The sequence below is a fragment of the Lethenteron reissneri genome, chromosome 20 (genome assembly GCF_015708825.2).
Source record: "Lethenteron reissneri isolate LAM-NWPU_2019-01 chromosome 20, ASM1570882v1, whole genome shotgun sequence".
NCBI classification, from domain to species: Eukaryota; Metazoa; Chordata; class Hyperoartia; order Petromyzontiformes; family Petromyzontidae; genus Lethenteron; species Lethenteron reissneri.
Window position 1 is genome coordinate 607,294 of NC_083798.1, and position 21,438 is coordinate 628,731.

The window sequence follows — 21,438 nt, forward strand, 5'->3', positions numbered from 1 at the left end:
CAACCTCCGACCCGGAAGCGGCTCCACGTTGCCCACACGCGCACGCGCGAGTCTCTGTGCCTGCACGTGGGAGCGCAGCGGTGAGTGGTGGGTGCGGAGTGGTGAGTGGTGGATGCGGAGTGGTGGGTGCGGAGTGGTGAGTGGTGGGTGCGGAGTGGTGAGTGGTGGATGCGGAGTGGTGGGTGCGGAGTGGTGAGTGGTGGGTGCGGAGTGGTGAGTGGTGGATGCGGAGTGGTGGGTGCGGAGTGGTGAGTGGTGGGTGCGGAGTGGTGAGTGGTGGATGCGGAGTGGTGGGTGCGGAGTGGTGAGTGGTGGGTGCGGAGTGGTGGATGCGGAGTGGTGAGTGGTGGGTGCGGAGTGGTGAGTGGTGGATGCGGAGTGGTGAGTGGTGGGTGCGGAGTGGTGGATGCGGAGTGGTGAGTGGTGGATGCGGAGTGGTGGATGCGGAGTGGTGAGTGGTGGGTGCGGAGTGGTGAGTGGTGGATGCGGAGCGGTGAGTGGTGGGTGCGGAGTGGTGAGTGGTGGATGCGGAGTGGTGGATGCGGAGTGGTGAGTGGTGGGTGCGGAGTGGTGAGTGGTGGGTGCGGAGTGGTGAGTGGTGGATGGTGAGTGGTGAGTGGTGGGTGCGGAGTGGTGAGTGGTGGATGCGGAGTGGTGAGTGGTGGGTGCGGAGTGGTGAGTGGTGGGTGCGGAGTGGTGAGTGGTGGATGCGGAGTGGTGAGTGGTGGGTGCGGAGTGGTGAGTGGTGGATGCGGAGTGGTGAGTGGTGGATGCGGAGTGGTGAGTGGTGGGTGCGGAGTGGTGAGTGGTGGGTGCGGAGTGGTGGGTGCGGAGTGGTGAGTGGTGGGTGCGGAGTGGTGAGTGGTGGGTGCGGAGTGGTGAGTGGTGGGTGCGGAGTGGTGAGTGGTGGGTGCGGAGTGGTGGATGCGGAGTGGTGAGTGGTGGGTGCGGAGTGGTGAGTGGTGGGTGCGGAGTAGTGAGTGGTGGGTGCGGAGTGGTGAGTGGTGGATGCGGAGTGGTGAGTGGTGGGTGCGGAGTGGTGAGTGGTGGGTGCGGAGTGGTGGATGCGGAGTGGTGAGTGGTGGGTGCGGAGTGGTGAGTGGTGGATGCGGAGTGGTGAGTGGTGGATGCGGAGTGGTGAGTGGTGGGTGCGGAGTGGTGAGTGGTGGGTGCGGAGTGGTGAGTGGTGGATGGTGAGTGGTGGGTGGTGAGTGGTGGGTGCGGAGTGGTGAGTGGTGGGTGCGGAGTGGTGGGTGCGGAGTGGTGAGTGGTGGGTGCGGAGTGGTGAGTGGTGGGTGCGGAGTAGTGAGTGGTGGGTGCGGAGTAGTGAGTGGTGGGTGCGGAGTGGTGAGTGGTGGGTGCGGAGTGGTGAGTGGTGGATGCGGAGTGGTGAGTGGTGGGTGGTGAGTGGTGGATGCGGAGTGGTGAGTGGTGGGTACGGAGTGGTGAGTGGTGGGTTCGGAGTGGTGAGTGGTGGGTGGTGAGTGGTGGGTGCGGAGTGGTGAGTGGTGGGTGCGGAGTGGTGAGTGGTGTGTGCGGAGTGGTGAGTGGTGGGTGTGGAGTGGTGAGTGGTGGGTGCGGAGTGGTGAGTGGTTGGTGCTGAGTGGTGAGTGGTGGGTGCGGAGTGGTGAGTGGTGGGTGCGGAGTGGTGGGTGTGGAGTGGTGAGTGGTGGGTGTGGAGTGGTGGGTGTGGAGTGGTGAGTGGTGAGTGGTGGGTGTGGAGTGGTGAGTGGTGGGTGTGGAGTGGTGGGTGTGAAGTGGTGAGTGTGGCGTGGTGAGCGGTGGGTGTGGAGTGGTGGGTGGTGAGCGGTGGGTGTGGAGTGGTGAGTGGTGAGCGGTGGGTGTGGAGTGGTGAGTGGTGAGCGGTGGGTGGTGAGTGGTGGGAGTGGAGCGGTGAGCGATGAGCTGCGCTACGAACCTGGGCGTCACGAGTTCGAATTCCCGCTCACGGCCAACATCGGTGGCGATTATCTTGGACCGGTGCTGGGGTCCTCCCCTTGGTCGACTCGGCCTCAAACCTGGTGCGGGTGTGTAAACATCACCGCCGGGGAGATAAAGGCGGCCGGGCGTGTTGTTGGCCACCCACCCCTCGTGTGCCAGTGCCGGCCTTCGTAGGTGCGACTCGCTAATAGCACTTGCCCCGACAGTCTGTGAAGGCTACTCGGGGGATCTTTGTCCTTGTGCTGCCGCTGCTGCAGTTGGTGATCCACGTGGCCCGTGGCCTCATAGAGTCGCACACACACATACTCATAGAGACACACACACACACAGACTCATAGAGACACACACAGACTCACAGAGAGACACACACACACAGACTCATAGAGACACACACAGACTCAGAGACACACACAGACTCATAGAGACACACACAGGCTCATAGAGACACACACACACAGACTCGGAGACACACACAGACTCGGAGACACACACACACACTCATAGACACACACAGACTCACAGACACACACACACACAGACTCATAGAGACACACACAGACTCATAGAGACACACACAGACTCATAGAGACACACACAGAGACTCATAGAGACACACACAGAGACTCATAGAGACACACACAGAGACTCATAGAGACACACGCAGAGACTCATAGAGACACACACAGAGACTCATAGAGACACACACAGACTCATAGAGACACACAGAGACTCATAGAGACACACACAGAGACTCATAGAGACACACACACACAGACTCATAGACACACACAGACTCACAGAGACACACACACAGACTCATAGAGACACACACAGACTCATAGAGACACACACACAGACTCATAGAGACACACATAGACTCATAGAGACACACACACACAGACTCATAGAGACACTCACACACAGAGACTCATAGAGACACACACACAGACTCATAGAGACACACACACACAGACTTATAGACACACACACAGACTCATAGAGACACACACAGAGACTCATAGAGACACACACACAGACTCATAGAGACACACATAGACTCATAGAGACACACACACACACAGACTCATAGAGACACTCACACACAGAGACTCATAGAGACACACACACAGACTCATAGAGACACACACACACAGACTTATAGACACACACACAGACTCATAGAGACACACACACAGACTCATAGACACTCATAGAGACATCGTACACACACACAGACTCAAAGGCTCATAGAGACATCACACGTGAACAGAGACAGAGACACTGAGACACACACATAGGTCATACAGACGTCGGTCGTACATACTGACACAGAGGCAACGATTCCCCATATATACTATAACAGACAGTTGGGGCAAGTGCTGTTAGCGAGCACCTATTAAGGACAATACAGCACACACGGTGGTGGGTAGACGACACCACGCTCAGCCACCTTTGTCTCTCCAGTGCTCATGTTCACGCACCACACTAAATCTTGTACGTATATTGAACTTCTTTCGCATCGCACGTAGCCAACCGTGCTAATCGGAGGTGCGGGGGAAGTGTTCGAGAATGAGTCGACCTGGGGGAGGCCCTGGACCAGCTCTAACATCACTCGCCACTGATGCTCGACGTGGCCGGGAATCGAACTCGGGTTGGTTGGGTCCGCAGCGCGGTGTGCGCAGCACTGCACCGTACGGGGCGGGGTTTTCCCGATTCACGTAAACTATCTCCGTCCTTGCCTGGTTATGCACTTGGCTCTGAAGAATGGACGTTGCCTGAAATGTCAGCCTTAGGCATGGGTGGGAGAACCTTTGACTTTGCTGTTGGCCGAGTGGGACTTTCGGATCCCTTGGGCAGGCAACCAAACGTTCACACTAGCAGGCCATCATCGTCCTCTTCTGACACAAGTCAATTCTGTGTGCCCAGGGTGAGAACTCAGAAGACCAGGATAAGGGAGCCTCGTTCACACGAGCGGTGACCGGGGTCACCAACAACGACAAGAGGCCCTTTGCGGTCAAAGAAGCGACCGTTGCGTAGCTTCAAATCTAGAACCGCGGAGGTTCGAATTCCAGCTTGAAAACAGGTCCCCTCGAGGTACTGCCTCAGCGCTGCTGGGGGGACGACGCCTGCTGTGACGGATGATCGCCGCTTGTGGGCCAACTCCGAGTGGCGGGCGTGAGATGCTGCGACCCTACGGATCGCGCCATTTGAGGCCCGCGCCCGCCTCGGTCTTTCCCCCGTGACCGCTCGCTGTTCTGGCTCGGCGAGGGCCGCGCGGGCCCGCCCGCCTGCCGAGCATTTGCCAATGTGTAATCCTCCGGGACGGCTAAGCCGGCTTCCTAATCCCGCATCACGCCACCAGACCAGCAGGGCTAGTCGCCAGCGGTTCCTTTTCTAGTCGGGGACTTGATTAGATATTTAAGGTGGACTTATGGTCGTGCCGGTCGATTAGTACAATGTGCACTTTGCGTTGACGCCATGGGTGTGGGGGGGGGGTGCTGCTTCACGAAATGTCTGACAAATCCATCTAAAGTGACAGATCAAAATAACAACAATCCCGACTGCTCTAAGCAAGCGTGTGGCGACGCGTTGCTCGTCTCCCTCCGTTGTTCTCTGCTCGGCTCAATCTGAGTGTCGCTATCCATAAAGAAATAAAAAATCCGCTTCTTGTTTGTTTAGCGTTTCAAAGCGGTAACTCACCGTCTTGACATGGCCCTGTCGTGTTACCGCAAAACCTAGTCTGGCTGGATTGGTGAAATATAAATATAAGAAGTTTTAGGTTTTATGTGCACTTAAGGCTGCCGCAGTGCGCATCCCAGCTCTTCGTTGCAAAAGAAGGGGCCACGCTGAGTCACCGTGCCTCAATGCCTTCAACGCAGAAGATCCCCTGGGGTTTGATCTTCCACAAAGCTGCTCACGGTCCATCCTAAACCGCATCCGCTGCACAAACCATGGCAGCAGTAGATGCGGGTAGCTGATGCTGCACAAATGGCAAATAAAAAAATCTCCAGTAGCAGTGTGCGACTGTAGTCATCCAGAACAGACCATGCAACGTGTAACGACACAAAGGCCCCGATCAAGAAATACGAAGGAGACATCGCAGCAACGATGATACACTGCTATTCCTCTGCTCCTGACCATCCGAATGTGAAATTGTAGCAATCTGCATCAGCCCCATACGAGAAAAGAGGAATGCCTTCATTTTATTTGCGGGCCACATGGCCAGGACCCGCAAGGGGACATTGAACGCTGACATCTCGGTTGTTGCTTGCCAGTTGATGGTGGTCATGGCGACAGCGCGTGCGGTGAGAGAGCCGTGCAACCCTTCGTCACGCACGGGCAAGAAGCCGTCGGGTTCTTGACCTCTGGCACCCGATAGAAACTGTCGCGGTTAATCCTTTGGTAAGTCCAACTTCGCGACATCTTCATCCAAATGCGGGAGCTCAAATGAATTACGGCGCAAGCACGAAAAAGACTTGCTGACCTCTCAGCCCATCATCTCTCCGTATTTGATAAAACTAGTACCACGTTGTGGGGATATGAGTAACCCAGGATAGCCTCATCCTTGCCATAGGAATGTGGAATTTCCACCACTGGCTCAGGGCCTATAAGCAGCAGATGAGCAACGCCTTCACGCTCTATTCGAGCAGGGAACCGCTTCTCGACTTTTCTTTTGACGATCAAACTCCCGTTACGACGCGAGGTTCACGCGTCCCACCGCGGCCCCAAACACTGGAGAGGTGCGCTGAGCGAACAAGGAGGGGAGGTGACGAGTTGGTTGGGGTGGAGGGATGTGAAGGCCGGGACGGGCCGTCCTGCCGGCGACGCGCGACGCGACGACCCCAGAGTGTGAGCGTTGGGACGTATTGGCGGTACACCGGAGCAGCATAACACACCGGTTCTCATAAAACAGTCAAAAAATGAATAAAGTACAAATTTGAATCGGCACGTCTGTTTATCGGTCTTTAATTGACCCCGTCGCCAGGTTTGACGCGAGTCGAAGGTTTATTCGGTCTGCTGACACTTGCAAAAAAAAAAAGGTCAACATTGACCGTTGATTTGGGTTCCTTTCAATCGAGGAACCGCCCGACCAAGTCTCGAGAATGAGGAGTCAAATCACGGAGCCAACCACTGGCGGAGCCAGTGGGGGGGTGGGGTGGCACGTTCCCCCCCAATGATCCGATCTAAATCCCTAATTTCGATTGGATTATTGGGGTTTATTAGTAATAAATCAGCATTTTGCGACCCCCACTGCCACTGTGTAGCATATTATTATGTGCCAGGGACTCTATGAGATGATAGGACAATAGTCTGAGTCCATAATTGGCAATAAGTAACGGCAAAGCGGTTATAAGTGACTCACAGAATTGTGCACAGTTGCGTATACAGTACACGATTTCCCTGAAGGCATTCACCTTCAGCGAGTGCGATGCCGATCACACGCAGTTCGAATTCGACCCTCGATCGATGGCTGCGCTATCGCCAGACACGCGTCGAATAAAAAGCAAGGGACAAGTCCTTACTTACTCACAACTCCTTTCATTTTTCATTGCTGGAGGGGTTGCCACTCTACCTGAAAATCCTGGCTCCGCCATTGGAGCCAACCAATCGTCTTCAGGCTGGGTGTGGCTATACGGCAACAGACTGTGAAGCTTCGTGCTCAGCCCGCTCGTATCAACATTCGGCCTTCCGACTGCTTCTCCACGACGATCACTGATTTTGACTGGACGCGGTGTGCCCTGATAGTTTTCGTGGTGGTGGTTGTATTCGTCGCTTGGTTCCATTAATGCACATCTGTAACTTCTTGTGTCTGGTATCTTTCTCTCTAAATAAGTAAATAACCAGGGTTAGATTGGATTCTTTAGCCTGGAATTTCACCAAAACCTGCCACATAACGCGAACTCACGTTCCTCCTTGGGCGAATGACACTCATCCTGGCCTCTTGACTTCTCGCCGGGTTAAGCAAGTGCACTTGACACACTACTGTATGGCATGCCTTCAATAAATACCCCGTGGTGAACTTCCTCCATCTGTTCTGTTGTTGTGTTGATGTGGTGTTGTTGTGGTGTTGTTGATGTGTTGTGCTGTTGTGGTGTTGTGGTGTTGCTGTGGTGTTGTTGGTGTGTTGTGGTGTTGTGATGGTGTTGTTGCTGTGGTGTCGTGTTGATGTGGCGGTGGTGTTGTTGTGTTGTTGCAGCTCCCCGGGTGACGCGGTGCGCTCTTGGAGGAGAGCCCGATGCCCTATCGCGCCCCCCGTCGTCAACCCGTGAGCCGCAGCGCCTGAGTTCTCATCCCTGGATGACCGCGCCGGCCCGCAGGTGGGTCGTCGCCGACGATCCCCGGCGCGTCGCCGCGTCCCGTCTCCGTCCCGCGGCCACCGCGAGCCGGTTCCCACCTCGCCGCGCCGGGCAGACCTCGACGTGAAGCGGCAGGCACAGTGACCGCTGATCCAGCACCCACTGCTCTGCTCTCTCGCCGGCGGTCAGTCGCCCCCTGCTCACTCATCTGTCGCTAATAATATTGGTTCCTGTTCCCTTGAATATCACTCGCTCCCTCGCTCAAGTCCACCACACCCACCCCACCCCACCCACCCCACACCGCCTACCCCAAATCACCCACCCACTCCACCCACTCCTCCCCACCCCAATTCTCTACACCCACCCCACCACACCCACCCCACACCACCCACCCCACCCATCCCACACCACCCACCCCACCCATCCCACACCACCAACCCACTCCACCCACTCCACCCACTCCACCCCACCCCAACCCACCACACCCTTCCCACAATCCACCACACTCACGATGAAGCGGTTCAGGTGCCGGGCGGATCGTCGCATCGCACGACCTTGAGAGGCGGCGGTATCTTGGGGAAGCCACCATCTAGCAGCAGATTGACAGGAGGGGACATCTGTAACGGGCCTGTCGTGAAAATCGTCAGGGTCTCCGAGGTTGAAGGAGGACATTCATTGTGTTCCAATGGGCTTGTAGTCCTCTATGGTGGGAGCTTTGAGCCAGCAGTGGAGAGTCCACGTTCCCGTGGTTTGAGTCGGTCTCTCCGTAGGACGGCTGCTGTTGACGTCATGTAAAGTGGTACCTCATGTATTAGCCTCGGGGAGGGGGGTGGGGGGAGACTGCCCCACCTCCCCAACTACACTGTAGGCATCACAACAACACTCACTCACCCACTCACCACACTGCAGGTGACAACAACACTCACCCACTCACCACACTGCAGGTGACAACAACACTCACCCACTCACCACACTGCAGGTCACAACAACACTCACCCACTCACCACACTGCAGGCCACAAGAACACTCACCCACTCGCCACACTGCAGGTTATAACAACACACCCACTCACCATACTGCAGGCATCACAGCAACACACTCACCCACTCACCACACTGCAGGTCACAACAACACTCACCCACTCACCACACTGCAGGTTATAACAACACACCCACTCACCATACTGCAGGTATCACAGCAACACACTCACCCACTCACCACACTGCAGGTCACAACAACACACCCACTCACCATACAGCAGGCATCGCAGCAACACACTCACCCACTCACCACACTGCAGGTTATAACAACACACCCACTCACCATACTGCAGGCATCACAGCAACACACTCACCCACTCACCACACTGCAGGTCACAACAACACACCCACTCACCATACAGCAGGCATCACAGCAACACACTCACCCACTCACCACACTGCGGGTCACAACAACACACCTACCCACTCGCCATACTGTAGGCATTACAGCAACACACACACTCACCCACTCACCACTCTGCAGGCATCACAACAACACATCCACCACCACACTGCAGGTCACAACAACACTCACCACTCACCACACTGCAGGCATCACAACAACATTCACTCACCCACTCACCACACTGCAGGTCACAACAACACTCACCCACTCACCACACTGCAGGTCACAACAACACTCACCCACTCACCACACTGCATGCTTCACAACAACACTCACCCACTCACCACACTGCAGGCATCACAACAACACTCCCACCCACTCACCACACTGCAGGTCACAACAACACTCACCCACTCACCACACTGCAGGCATCACAACAACACCCACTCACCACTTTACAGGCATCACAACAACACCCACTCACCACACTGCAGGTCACAACAACACACCCACTCACCACACTGCAGGCATCACAACAACACACCCACCCACTCACCAAACTGCAGGTCACAACAACACACTCACCCACTCACCACACTGCAGGTCACAACAACACTCACCCACTCACCACACTGCAGGCATCACAACAACACCCACTCACCACTCTACAGGCATCACAACAACACCCACTCACCACACTGCAGGTCACAACAACACACCCACTCACCACACTGCAGGCATCACAACAACACACCCACCCACTCACCAAACTGCAGGCATCACAACAACACTCACCCACTCACCACACTGCAGGTCACAACACACTCACCCACTCACCATACTGTAGGCATCACTATAATACACTCACCACACTGGAGGCATCACAACAACACACACACCACCACAATGCAGGTATCACAACAACAACAACAACACACCCACCCACCACCACACTGCATGCATCACAACAACTGTTTCTCTTCTTTGCTCCACTTTGGAATTCCCTCCCGTCGTTGTTTTTTTCCAAGCTCTCATAACAGCCTCGCTGAATTCAAGACACGTGTTCCACTCGCTGATCTATTACAACTTTGACGGTGCTGTTTGTTACTGCCCACTTTACGTTATGGACCATTGGGCCCTGTCCTCATCAACTCTGTTTCAAAGTACACAGAGATCAGCGTGCATCTGTATGCTGCGTACATGGCACATCACATGTGATCCGGCTTAGGCTGATTGGTATTCGTCTTTGCTGTGGGGATTAATTGGAGCCTCCGTATTGCGTTGTGCAGGGTTTAATGGGTTGTTTACAATGTGTGGAGGCTTCTCCCTGCGCCCCCAACACGCCTCCATGCTGCTTGGGAATCTGCATAAAGCCATCTATCAATTAACCCATCCGTCCATAAATCCATACATAAACCCATCCATTAGAAACCGATCTGTCCATAACCCATACTTCCATAAACCCATCTGCCTATGAAATCATCCGTCTATGAACCTGTACGCCAATGAACCTCTCCGTGCTTTTTCTAAACATTGCGTTTGTGAGCAGTGCATTTGTGAGTAGTGCGGTGTGTTTGTGAGCTGTGCGTTGGTTAGCGGTGCGTTTGTGTGCGGTGCGTTGGTGAGTGGTGCGCTTGTGAGCGGTGCGTTTGTGAGCGTTGCGTTTGTGAGCGTTGCGTTTGTGAGCGTTGCGTTTGTGAGCGTTGCGTTTGTGAACGGTGCGTTGCGTTTGTGAGCGTTGCGTTTGTGAGCGTTGCGTTTGTGAGCGGTGCGTTTGTGAGCGGTGCGTTTGTGAGCATTGCGTTTGTGAGCGTTGCATTTGTGAGCGTTGCGTTTGTGAGCGTTGCTTTTGTGAACGGTGCGTTTGTGAGCGGTGCGTTTGTGAGCGTTGCGTTTGTGTGCATTGTGTTTGTGAGCAATGTGTTTGTTAGCGGTGCGTTTGTGTGCATTGTGTTTGTGAGCAATGTGTTGGTGAGCGGTATGTTTGTGAGCATACAAACATACCGCAGATGCAGGAGGAGAATGAGGGACGATGTCGCTCTGATTGACGACCACAAAGCAGCGCTCCTATCGAGTGAAATGCATTTCAGTGAAAGCTCACCCCCCATTGGTTTCTAAATCATGTGATCGATGGCAATTAAAGTGGCGCTTTCCAGTTTCAGTGACAGCTCAGTCTGTTTCTAGAGAGTCGTTTTGTCACCGGCGAGGAAGCCAGCATTTTGTCAAAGGGATGTTTCTGCCTGAGGTTGTCGCGTCTCACCGCGACGTCCGTCTCTACGGAGAGCGACCGGGGCAGACGCGCTGCCATTTATGTTTGCGGTATTTCGAGTTTTCGTCGGATTACGGACAGATCCGAGTTGTCCGTCGGTCAATCGGCGCTCTCGTCTATGAACTACCATCGCAGTCGTGTCAGCCGTGGTCAATCAACTAAAGGTGGTTTGGGGGGGCGGGGGGGGGCCGCCCACCGTGGCCCCCCCCCTCCCCCGCGCGCGGCCACCAATCGGAGCGCAGCCACAGCGGCGCAGCGGCGCCACTCGAGCCGCTCACTGCCTCCTTAGGAGACTAGGCGATCGCTAATCAGCTCCTGATCTCCGCACGCGCGCTCGTGAGCCCGCCCCTGCCCGCCGGCAGGCCCGCCGGGCTGCTTGTCTGGTGCCCACCGGGCTGCTTGTCTGGTGCCCACCGGGCTGCTTGACTGGTGCCCACCGGGCTGCTTGTCTGGTGCCCACCGGGCTGCTTGACTGGTGCCCGCCGGGCTGCTTGACTGGTGCCCACCGGGCTGCTTGACTGGTGGCCACCGGGCTGCTTGACTGGTGCCCGCCGGGCTGCTTGTCTGGTGCCCACCGGGCTGCTTGACTGGTGCCCACCGGGCTGCTTGACTGGTGCCCGCCGGGCTGCTTGACTGGTGCCCACCGGGCTGCTTGTCTGGTGCCCGCCGGGCTGCTTGACTGGTGCCCGCCGGGCTGCTTGACTGGTGCCCGCCGGGCTGCTTGACTGGTGCCCGCCGGGCTGCTTGACTGGTGCCCGCCGGGCTGCTTGACTGGTGCCCGCCGGGCTGCTTGACTGGTGCCCACCGGGCTGCTTGTCTGGTGCCCGCCGGGCTGCTTGACTGGTGCCCGCCGGGCTGCTTGACTGGTGCCCGCCGGGCTGCTTGTCTGGTGCCCGCCGGGCTGCTTGACTGGTGCCCGCCGGGCTGCTTGTCTGGTGCCCGCCGGGCTGCTTGACTGGTGCCCGCCGGGCTGCTTGACTGGTGCCCACCGGGCTGCTTGACCGGTGCCCACCGGGCTACTTGACTGGTGCCCGCCGGGCTGCTTGTCTGGTGCCCACCGGGCTGCTTGACCGGTGCCTGCCGGGCTGCTTGACCGGTGCCCGCCGGGCTGCTTGTCTGGTGCCCGCCCGCGTGGCCGTCCGGCGCCCGCTCGGCAGCGTGCCGCGGAGCTTCCCCGGGGACCGCAGCGCTGGCCGGCGCTGGACGGGGCGGTGACCGCGACCTCCCCCCCCTCCCCCCCGCGCATGGGCACCCAGTCGTGACCCTGACCTCTCGGCGGCGGTGCCGGCGGTGCCGGCGGTGAGGGCGGTGAGGGCGGTGAGGGCGGTGGGGGTGATGAGTGTACAGCGGCCTGCAACCGGCGGAGCGTGAGGCTTGTGAGCAGTAAAGGCGGCGTGTGCGGTGGTTGCCGTTAGCGAGCTGAGGCGTGGCCAGTGACAGCTGCTCCCGTGCGTGTGTAAGCTGTTTGTGTGTGAGTTGTGTGTGTGTGTGAGCTGTGTGTGTGTGTTGTGTGTGTGTGAGCTGTGTGTGTGTGTGTGAGAGCTGTGTGAGAGCTGGGTGTGTGTTAGCTGTGTGTGTGTTGGCTGTGTGTGTGTGGGCTGTGTGTGTGTGAGCTGTGTGTGTGTGAGCTGTGTGTGTGTGTGAGCTGTGTGTGTGTGTGAGCTGTGTGGGTGTGGGCTGTGTGTGTGTGTGCTGTGTGTGTGTGAGCTGTGTGTGTGTGAGCTGTGTGTGTGTGAGCTGTGTGTGTGTGAGCTGTGTGTGTGTGGGCTGTGTGTGTGTGGGCTGTGTGAGAGCTGGGTGTGTGTAAGCTGTGTGTGAGCTGTGTGTGTGTGTGTGGGCTGTGTGTGTGTTGGCTGTGTGTGTGTGGGCTGTGTGTGTGTGAGCTGTGTGAGAGCTGGGTGTGTGTGAGCTGTGTGAGAGCTGTGTGTGTGTGTGTGAGCTGTGTGAGAGCTGTGTGTGTGTGAGCTGTGTGTGTGTGAGCTGTGTGTGTGTGAGCTGTGTGGGTGTGGGCTGTGTGTGTGTGGGCTGTGTGTGTGTGAGCTGTGTGAGAGCTGTGTGTGTGTGAGCTGTGTGTGTGTGAGCTGTGTGGGTGTGAGCTGTGTGTGTGTGAGCTGCGTGTGTGTGTGAGCTGTGTGTGTGTGAGCTGTGTGAGAGCTGGGTGTGTGTGAGCTGTGATGTGTGAGGTGTGTGTGGGCTGTGTGTGTGTGGGCTGTGTGTGTGTGAGCTGTGTGTGTGTGAGCTGTGTGTGTGTGAGCTGTGTGGGTGTGAGCTGTGTGTGTGTGAGCTGTGTGTGAGCTGTGTGTGTGTGTGAGCTGTGTGTGTGTGTGAGCTGTGATGTGTGTGAGCTGTGATGTGTGAGGTGTGTGTGGGCTGTGTGTGTGTGGGCTGTGTGTGTGTGGGCTGTGTGTGTGTGGGCTGTGTGTGTGTGAGCTGTGTGGGTGTGAGCTGTGTGTGTGTGAGCTGTGTGTGAGCTGTGTGTGTGTGTGAGCTGTGTGTGTGTGTGAGCTGTGTGTGTGTGTGAGCTGTGTGTGTGAGCTGTGTGTGTGTGAGCTGTGTGTGTGTGAGCTGTGTGGGTGTGAGCTGTGTGTGTGTGAGCTGTGTGTGTGTGAGCTGTGTGAGAGCTGGGTGTGTGTGAGCTGTGATATGTGTGAGGTGTGTGTGGGCTGTGTGTGTGTGGGGTGTGTGTGTGTGGGCTGTGTGTGTGTGGGCTGTGTGTGTGTGTGTGAGAGCTGTGTGTGAGCTGTGTGTGTGTGTGAGCTGTGTGTGTGTGTGAGCTGCGTGTGTGTGTGAGCTGTGTGTGTGAGCTGTGTGTGAGCTGTGTGTGTGTGTGAGCTGTGCGTGAGTGTGAGCTGTGCGTGTGTGTGAGCTGTGTGGGTGTGTGAGCTGCGTGTGTGAGCTGCGTGTGTGTGTGAGCTGCGTGTGTGTGTGAGCTGCGTGTGTGTGTGAGCTGCGTGTGTGTGTGAGCTGCGTGTGTGTGTGAGCTGCGTGTGTGTGTGAGCTGTGTGTGTGTGTGAGCTGTGTGTGTGTGAGCTGCGTGTGTGTGAGCTGTGTGTGTGTGAGCTGCGTGTGTGTGTGAGCTGTGTGTGTGAGCTGTGTGTGTGAGCTGTGTGTGTGAGCTGTGTGTGTGTGTGTGAGCTGTGTGTGTGTGAGCTGTGTGTGTGAGCTGCGTGTGTGTGTGTGTGAGCTGCGTGTGTGTGTGAGCTGCGTGTGTGTGTGAGCTGCGTGTGTGTGAGCTGTGCGTGAGTATGAGCTGCGTGTGTGTGTGAGCTGCGTGTGTGTGTTGTGTGTGTGTGCTGTGTGTGTGTGACGCTGTGTGTGTGTGAGCTGCGTGTGTGTGAGCTGTGCGTGAGTGTGAGCTGCGCGTGTGTGTGAGCTGTGCGTGAGTGTGAGCTGTGTGTGTGTGTGAGCTGTGTGGGTGTGTGAGCTGCGTGTGTGTGAGCTGTGCGTGAGTGTGAGCTGTGTGAGTGTGAGCTGCATGTGTGTGAGCTGCGTGTGTGTGAGCTGCGTGTGTGTGAGCTGCGTGTGTGAGAGCTGCGTGTGTGAGCTGTGTGTGTGTGTGTGAGCTGCGTGTGTGTGACGCTGTGTGTGTGTGTGAGCTGTGTGTGTGAGCTGCGTGTGTGTGACGCTGTGTGTGTGTGTGAGCTGTGTGTGTGAGCTGTGTGTGTGTGAGAGCTGTGTGTGTGTGTGCTATGCGTGTGTGTGAGCTGCGTGTGTGTGAGCTGCGTGTGTGTGAGCTGCATGAGTATGAGCTGCGTGTGTGTGAGCTGCTTGTGTGTGAGAGCTGTGTGTGTGTGTGTGAGCTGTGTGTGTGTGAGAGCTGTGTGTGTGTGTGTGAGCTGCGTGTGTGTGAGCTGCGTGTGTGTGAGCTGCGTGTGTGTGAGTGTGAGCTGCGTGTGTGTGAGCTGCGTGTGTGTGAGCTGCGTGTGTGTGTGTGAGTGCTATGAGCTGTGTGTGTGTGTGAGCTGTGTGTGTGCTATGAGCTGTGTGTGTGTGTGCTATGAGCTGTGTGTGTGTGTGTGAGCTGTGTGTGTTTGAGCTGTGTGTGTGTGATCTGTGTGAGTGTGAGCTGTGTGTGTGTGATCTGTGTGAGTGTGATGTGTGTGATGTGTGTGTGCTGTGTGTGTGTGTGCTGTGTGTGTGTGAGCTGTGTGTGTGTGAGAGCTGTGTGTGTGTGTGTGAGCTGTGTGTGTGTGTGAGCTGTGTGTGTGTGTGAGCTGTGCGTGTGTGTGTGCTATGTGTGTGTGTGAGCTGTGTGTGTGTGTGAGCTGTGTGTTTGTGAGCTGCGTGTTTGTGAGCTGCGTGTGTGAGCTGCGTGTGTGAGCTGCGTGTGTGTGAGCTGCGTGTGTGTGTGTGCTGTGTGTGTGTGAGCTGCGTGTGTGTGTGTGTGCTGTGTGTGTGTGTGTGAGCTGTGCGTGTGTGTGAGCTGTGTGTGTGAGCTGTGCGTGTGTGTGAGCTGTGCGTGTGTGTGAGCGGTGTGTGTGTGAGCTGTGTGTGTGTGAGCTGTGTGAGCTGTGTGAGCTGTGTGTGTGTGAGCTGTGTGTGTGTGTGAGCTGTGTGTGTGTGTGAGCTGTGTGTGCGTGAGCTGTGTGTGTGTGTGAGCTGTGTGTCTGAGCTGTGTGTCTGAGCTGTGTGTGTGTGAGCTGCGTGTGTGTGTGAACTGTGTGTGAGCTGTGTGCGTGTCTCCGTGTGGCATGCTACAAATCGCTCCCTGTCCGTACTGCGTGCCCGATGCACGGTGAGCCAACGTTGATTCTCTTTCTGTGGGGCGGCGCGCCCGGCTCCCGTGACCACGGATCGTCGCCCGTTCCTTGCCAAGTGGGATCGTGCCGGGCGTCGCCCGCTGCGCCCGTGGTCACGGCGGGGGCACAAACTGCTGCTCCTGCTGCTGTGCTGCTCCTGCTGCTGTGCTGCTACTGCTGCTGTTGATGCGCTGCTACTACTGCTGCGCTGCTGCCGCTGCCGCTGCAATGTTGCTGCTGCTGCGTGTGACTTCCACGAGGTCGGTGCAACGCCGAGCAACTCGTTCATCGTGCCGTTGCACTGCCGCAGCGTCGGCACCTTCTGTCGCTGAACGGCCAGAAGAATCGGCCCCGAGCGGCGGGCGGGGTCGATGGTGGCAGAGCGTGCGTCATGACCGTCACGGAGGAGATGGGTCGGCCTCCTCTTAGAATCCTAGTTGAACAATCAGGAGCGGCTTTTGCTTTCTGCTTGTATGTCAGCCATTACGGAGCCCTTTGTCAATCCATTGCTGGATTTCGGCCTCTCCTTGTCAGTTATGGGAGTTGATTGACCATACTTCACCACGCCGATCAATGGGGATTGTTCAAGGGAAGGCCCGGGACCGTTTCTCATCTCACTCGTTGCTGATGCTAGCCGTGGCCGGTAATCAAACTCTGGAGCGGTCTCCACCCATCCGGCGGCCGTCAGGGCGGGTCTCGAAGGCCGCCGCGTGTCTTGGCTGCGGGAATGGCAGGGGGGGGGGGGGGGACTTCACCGCGGCCTCGGATGTCGCCCGCAGGACCGCCGCGCCCGCCACCGCGGCGGCATGGAGCTGGGCAAGGCGAAGCTGCTGCGCAGCGGCGTCAACGCCCTGCGGCGTGCCGTGCACCCCTCGCTGGGCCTCGCGTGGACCGACGGCAAGCAGCTGCTGCTGTCCGGCCTCCACGCGGGCGGAGAGGAGGAGGAGCCGGAGGAGGCGGCGGTGGTCGGGCGACTGGGCGGCGCGGCGACGCTGGGCAGCTTCGAGCACGTCTACGGCGTGAGCTGGGGCCCCGCCGACTCCGCGCTGCCCGCGCTGCTCGCCGTGCAGCACAAGAAGCACGTCACCGTCTGGCAGGTGAGGGCAGCGGGCGCACGCGGAGCGGGGGAATGAATAACCCGTTTTCGTGGCACCCACTCACCCACCCACTCACTCACCTACCAACCCACCCATTCACTCAGTCAAACCAACACACCCGGTCCACCCACTCATCAGAACCACCCATCAGACCCACCAACTGAACAACCCACCCACCAAACTCACATACCCACACACCCACTCACTCACCTACTCACTCACCCACTCAACCTGACCCACTCAACCCGAGCCACTCACTCACTCACTCATCCATTCACCCACCCAACCCACTTACTCATCCACCCACCCACCGAACCCACCCCACCCAACCCATCCACCCACCCATCCACCCACCGATCCAAACCACCCGCTCACCCACCCACCCACCATCCCACCCAAACCAACCCACTCATCCTTCATCCAGCAGTGGAGTGACACGGGCACGGTGTACGGCCTGCGGCGTCCGTGTGGAAGCCTCACCGTGGCGCGGGACCCTCTCGCTCCCCCCGCCCCCACCAGGTGACGCCCGCCGGAGGCAACGACGCTCGCCCAGCGTGCTCGCGGCTTTGCGAGCGCGAGGAGCCGTTCGCCATCCTGCCGCAGGGCTGCGTGTGGCACCCACGCTCCGAGACGCTGGTGCTGCTCACCAAGCGCGATGCCTGCCTGCTCTACTCGCTGCGCTCCGACGCCCGCTCCGTCCGCGCCGACATCCGCGGCAGCGGCCTGGTGCGCTGCGCCGCATGGACGACGGACGGCGCGCGCCTGGTGCTGGCCGTGGGCACGGCGCTGCACTCGTACCTGTGGGACGAGCCCAGCCGCTCGCTGCAGCCGTGCGGCTTCTCCCACGTGCTCGACGTGGGCGGCTACGTGTGTGCCGTGGAGGCCGCGTGCGACGCCCGCGTGCTCGTGGCCACCGAGCTGCCCCTGGACCGCGTCTGCGGCCTCGACGCGGCTGGCGCGCCCTTCGAGCTGCCCGGGGCGTCGTTCGACGGCGCGCCGGGCTCCTCGCCGAACACGCTGCGCCCGCGCGAGGACGCCGAGGACGGCGCCACGAGGCCCCGCGGGCGCTCGCCGGAGCCCCGCGGCGGGTTCGTGGCGGACGACGGCACGGGCCGCGGGCCCGTCGTCGACCTCACGCACCTGCTGGCCCACCACCGCAAGTCGGACCCCGGGCCGCTGATCCGGCTCAAGCGCAGGGACCTATCGAGCGGCAGCGGCGGCAGCGACGACGACAGCTCGCACCTCCTGCTGGTCACGCTGGACCAGAAGGCGACGACCACCAGGAAGGTGCGCCTGCCGGGGCTGCTGGTGCCGGACCTGCTGGCCTACGACGCGACCGCCGACACCGTGGCCGTCGCCTCCAACACGTCCGCCTCGGTGCTCGTGTACTCCCTGAGCGGCCGCGGGATCTCGCCGCTGCAGCACGTCACGCTGGGGCGCGACGAGCGGCCCAAGGGGCTGTGCTTCCTGGCCCCGTCGCACTCCCTGGCGATGCTGGTCGGCCGGCAGAAGCAGTCGGAGCCGGCGTTCCTGCCCTGCGCCAGCACGGACCGCTACGCGCTGCGGCTGGTCGTGCGCGACGTGGCGGTGGAGGGGCCCGGCCGCTTGTCCCCGCGGGCCGGCACTCGGCCGTCCGAGGGCCGCGACGCCAACCCGGGCCCCGCCGGCGGGCTGCGGGAGCTGTGGCCGCCCTGCGACGAGCCGCGCCGGCAGGCGTCCTCGCCGCGCCGGTTGACGGAGGAGCTCTCGAGGGCCTCCGCGGACGACCGGCGGCCGCGTCGCCCGAGCGGGGAGGCCGCCGGACACTTCGCTCGCGACGTCTCCCCGCCGCTCGAGAGCTTCGAGCGCGAACCGGCGGGCGGGGCCGCGAGGCCGCGGGGCAGTCCGGAGCCGCGCCGGCCCAGCGGGGGAGCTCCGCGGAGGGCGCCCAGCCCTCGCGACGCCGAGCGGGACGGCCCGGCGCGGGGGCCCGTGGGCCGAGCGGCGAGCCCCGGCCCGTGGGATGCCGAAGGCTCGGCCGCGGGCCGCGCGCTTCGGGGGCTGTGGGAGCGGCTGGACCGCGTGCAGGCCGAGGTGGGCGAGGTGCGGCAGCTCGTGCTGGCGTTGCGGCCGGAGCAGCGAGTGCTGGCTGCGTCGGGCCCTCCGCGCTGGGTGAGAGTTCGCTGCCAGCCGCGGGTAAGGGCCCCATTCTACTCCCACCGTCTCACACGGCCACTCGTCATTGCCACGATCGTCGTCGGCCATTGGTCAATCCACTGCTGGATGGAGACCCACCACAGCTTGTGTTGGTGCGTGCTGATTTATAAACTCTCTTCACTGAATGGCTGGGGGTAGCCCTGGCAGCATCGGTGGCCTGAGTTGCGCGTCTCCGCGCTCTGCCTTCTGTTGGCTATGGATAATGGGTTCCGTAGCAAACACAGACGGTGCTGAGTGGGGGCTAGGAGTGAGGTTGTGTGGGAACTACACCAGAGTGGTCGTGATTAGGGGGGGTGGCACTCTACAACTTATTTGTCATTAAAACTGTATGTATATGCAGTATTTTAATTGTTTAAATTGTATGTAGTGTATAATGTACCGTATATATTATTTGACACTGAAATCAAGCATAGCTGCTTTTTTTACACGCATGTGGAGAGCTGATCTCTGGACTGGTACAGCCTTTGGAGCGGTTTTCCAGCGATCGCCGGATCACATGCCGGTTTCGCAAGATCGGCGCCGGATAATGTTGGAAGTCGGATAATCAATCGATTATCTACTGTGCATCTCCTTCACGTAGCTGCCATTGGCCAGACGGCCTTCTGGGAGGGCTTAATTTCCAAGCTGTGGACCGGTTCCGACGTTCAGTGTCTCTCATCATCAGTCTAGATTTAATTTGCTTCTTGCCCTTCCCCACAGTGACGCTCGTGAGTCCATTGCTCTATATCCTGCACAGGATGTAGTGGTAACGCTCGCGGCTCGGAGGGCGCCTCTCCCTGTGTGGAGTCTGAAGGTTCTCGCTCTCCTCCCCCCGTGTTCGGCACGGGCTTCCACTGCGTGCTCTCCAGTTTTCTCCCAGAGCTAAACCCACACGCACGGTGGAACTGCTTTTGGGCAAAACCTACCCAATGCTGAGAAATTACCTGAAAATCAGTCTAAACTATTCTAAACGAAACTATTTTACTTGTTACCAGGTAAGGCCCATTGAGCTATGCAGCTTTTCTTCAGAAGCGACCTGGCCACAAATGATGGGTCAACGAAGTGGCTTATCGCGTGGAAATTCCACGCAGTCAAATACTCTAAACGCGTGATGTTGATCCTAAATGTGGAGGGAAAAACTGGACGACCCGCAGAAAAATCCACACGACCACGGGGAAAACACACAAACTCCAAATATACAGCCGGTGTACGAGGTCGGGAATCGAGCCCAAGACCTCCTGTAGACCAGGCGAGGCAGTTAACATCTCACCACAATCGATTGGGATCGCACAGCAGGAACACCTGCGTCATCGCGCCCCCCCCCCACTGCACAGGTACCCTCCTGAACAAGAGTCTTGCGGCATTCCCAGATACACAAGCACAATGACAAAGATAGTAACAACAACAACAATAATAAATCGTTGAGTTCCGGGTGGGCGCGCTGACCGTGCCGGCGTGGCGTTTCCCCCCGCAGGGTGGCGGCAACGCGGCGCCCTTGCAGGAAGCGGAGACGCGGAACTTCCTGCTGAGCAGCGGGGGCCTCGTGCGGCTCGACGCCCTCCGGAGCGCCTTCCAGCTGTCCGCCGTCGAGATGCTCTTCGGTAGGCCGTCCACCCCCCGCCCCCCCCCCACCCTCCGCCGGCCTCCTCGTCTGTCTGTGGCCAGGCCTCATTGCCGGCCAGGCCTCATCGCCGGTCGCTCCCCTGCCCGGTCGCGACGCCATGCGGCGCTCGCAGGCCGGTGCCGTGTTGCTGAGATGTTAACTACATCGCCGGGTACATAGGAGGTCGAGGGATCGATCCTGACCGCTGAAGGATGCTGTATATTTGGAGTTTGCGGTGTATATCTCCCTGTTGTCACGTGGATTTTTCTCCGGCTCCTCCGGTTTTTTCCTCCACATTTAGAATCGACGTCACGCGTATTTGGCTGCTATATATTTCCACCCGATAAGCCACCTCGTTGAGCTGTCATTTGTGGTCACTTCTGAACAAAAGCTGTACGGCTCAGTGGGCCTTACCTGGTAACATAAAAATTGTTTAGTTTTAGTTTATTGTTCCCCTTGTAGCACACAGGGGCCTCTAGGGGGGGGGGGCGGGGAGGGCGCAAGATAAATGCAGCCGTCATTGTTATAATCCATCGAGCGTCTGCAGAAGGGCCGATTTCATTGCTCTTTCTCCGCCTTACGGACGTCTTCTCGAGCGCATTCCCTGCTTTGGCTGCCACTCTGATGTCAGTCTTGACCGCATGCCATGGTTCCGCCGTAGAGCACGCGGCTCACAGGCGGAAGGTCGATAAAAAGAACACCACTTTCTGGGGAATTCAAAAGTGATTTTCCTAGGGATAGGGCAGGAGTCGGCAAACCTGCGGTTGCGGAGCCGCATGCGTTTCTTCAAGCACTGCTTCGTGACGTTTATTAAGGAACGTCATCTCCTATTCACAGGCAATGTGGCTCTTAAAATGGGATGGACACACCACCGCCATAGGAACGTGGAATTTCCACCATTGCCTCTGAGCTGTAGACTGGAGATGAGCGC

General features: G+C 58.5%; 2 protein-coding genes across 2 annotated transcripts; both read left to right on the forward strand.

Moving 5' to 3' along the window:
• Positions 1-51: 51 nt before the first annotated feature.
• On the forward strand, positions 52-21,233 carry LOC133344467 (WD repeat and coiled-coil-containing protein-like). Its single transcript, XM_061554446.1, has 7 exons — positions 52-80; positions 3,868-5,343; positions 7,139-7,259; positions 16,412-16,729; positions 17,249-18,904; positions 20,379-20,505; positions 21,169-21,233. The coding sequence occupies exons 4-7, from the start codon at positions 16,439-16,441 to the stop codon at positions 21,231-21,233; spliced, it is 2,139 nt and encodes a 712-aa protein (XP_061410430.1). The 5' UTR covers positions 52-80; positions 3,868-5,343; positions 7,139-7,259; positions 16,412-16,438.
• LOC133344465 (PAX-interacting protein 1-like) lies at positions 5,160-11,432 on the forward strand. The gene is made up of 4 exons (XM_061554441.1): positions 5,160-5,246; positions 7,260-7,373; positions 8,054-8,217; positions 8,872-11,432. Exons 1-4 carry the CDS (start codon positions 5,160-5,162, stop codon positions 9,659-9,661), a joined length of 1,155 nt encoding a protein of 384 aa, XP_061410425.1. The 3' UTR covers positions 9,662-11,432.
• Positions 21,234-21,438: the final 205 nt, after the last annotated feature.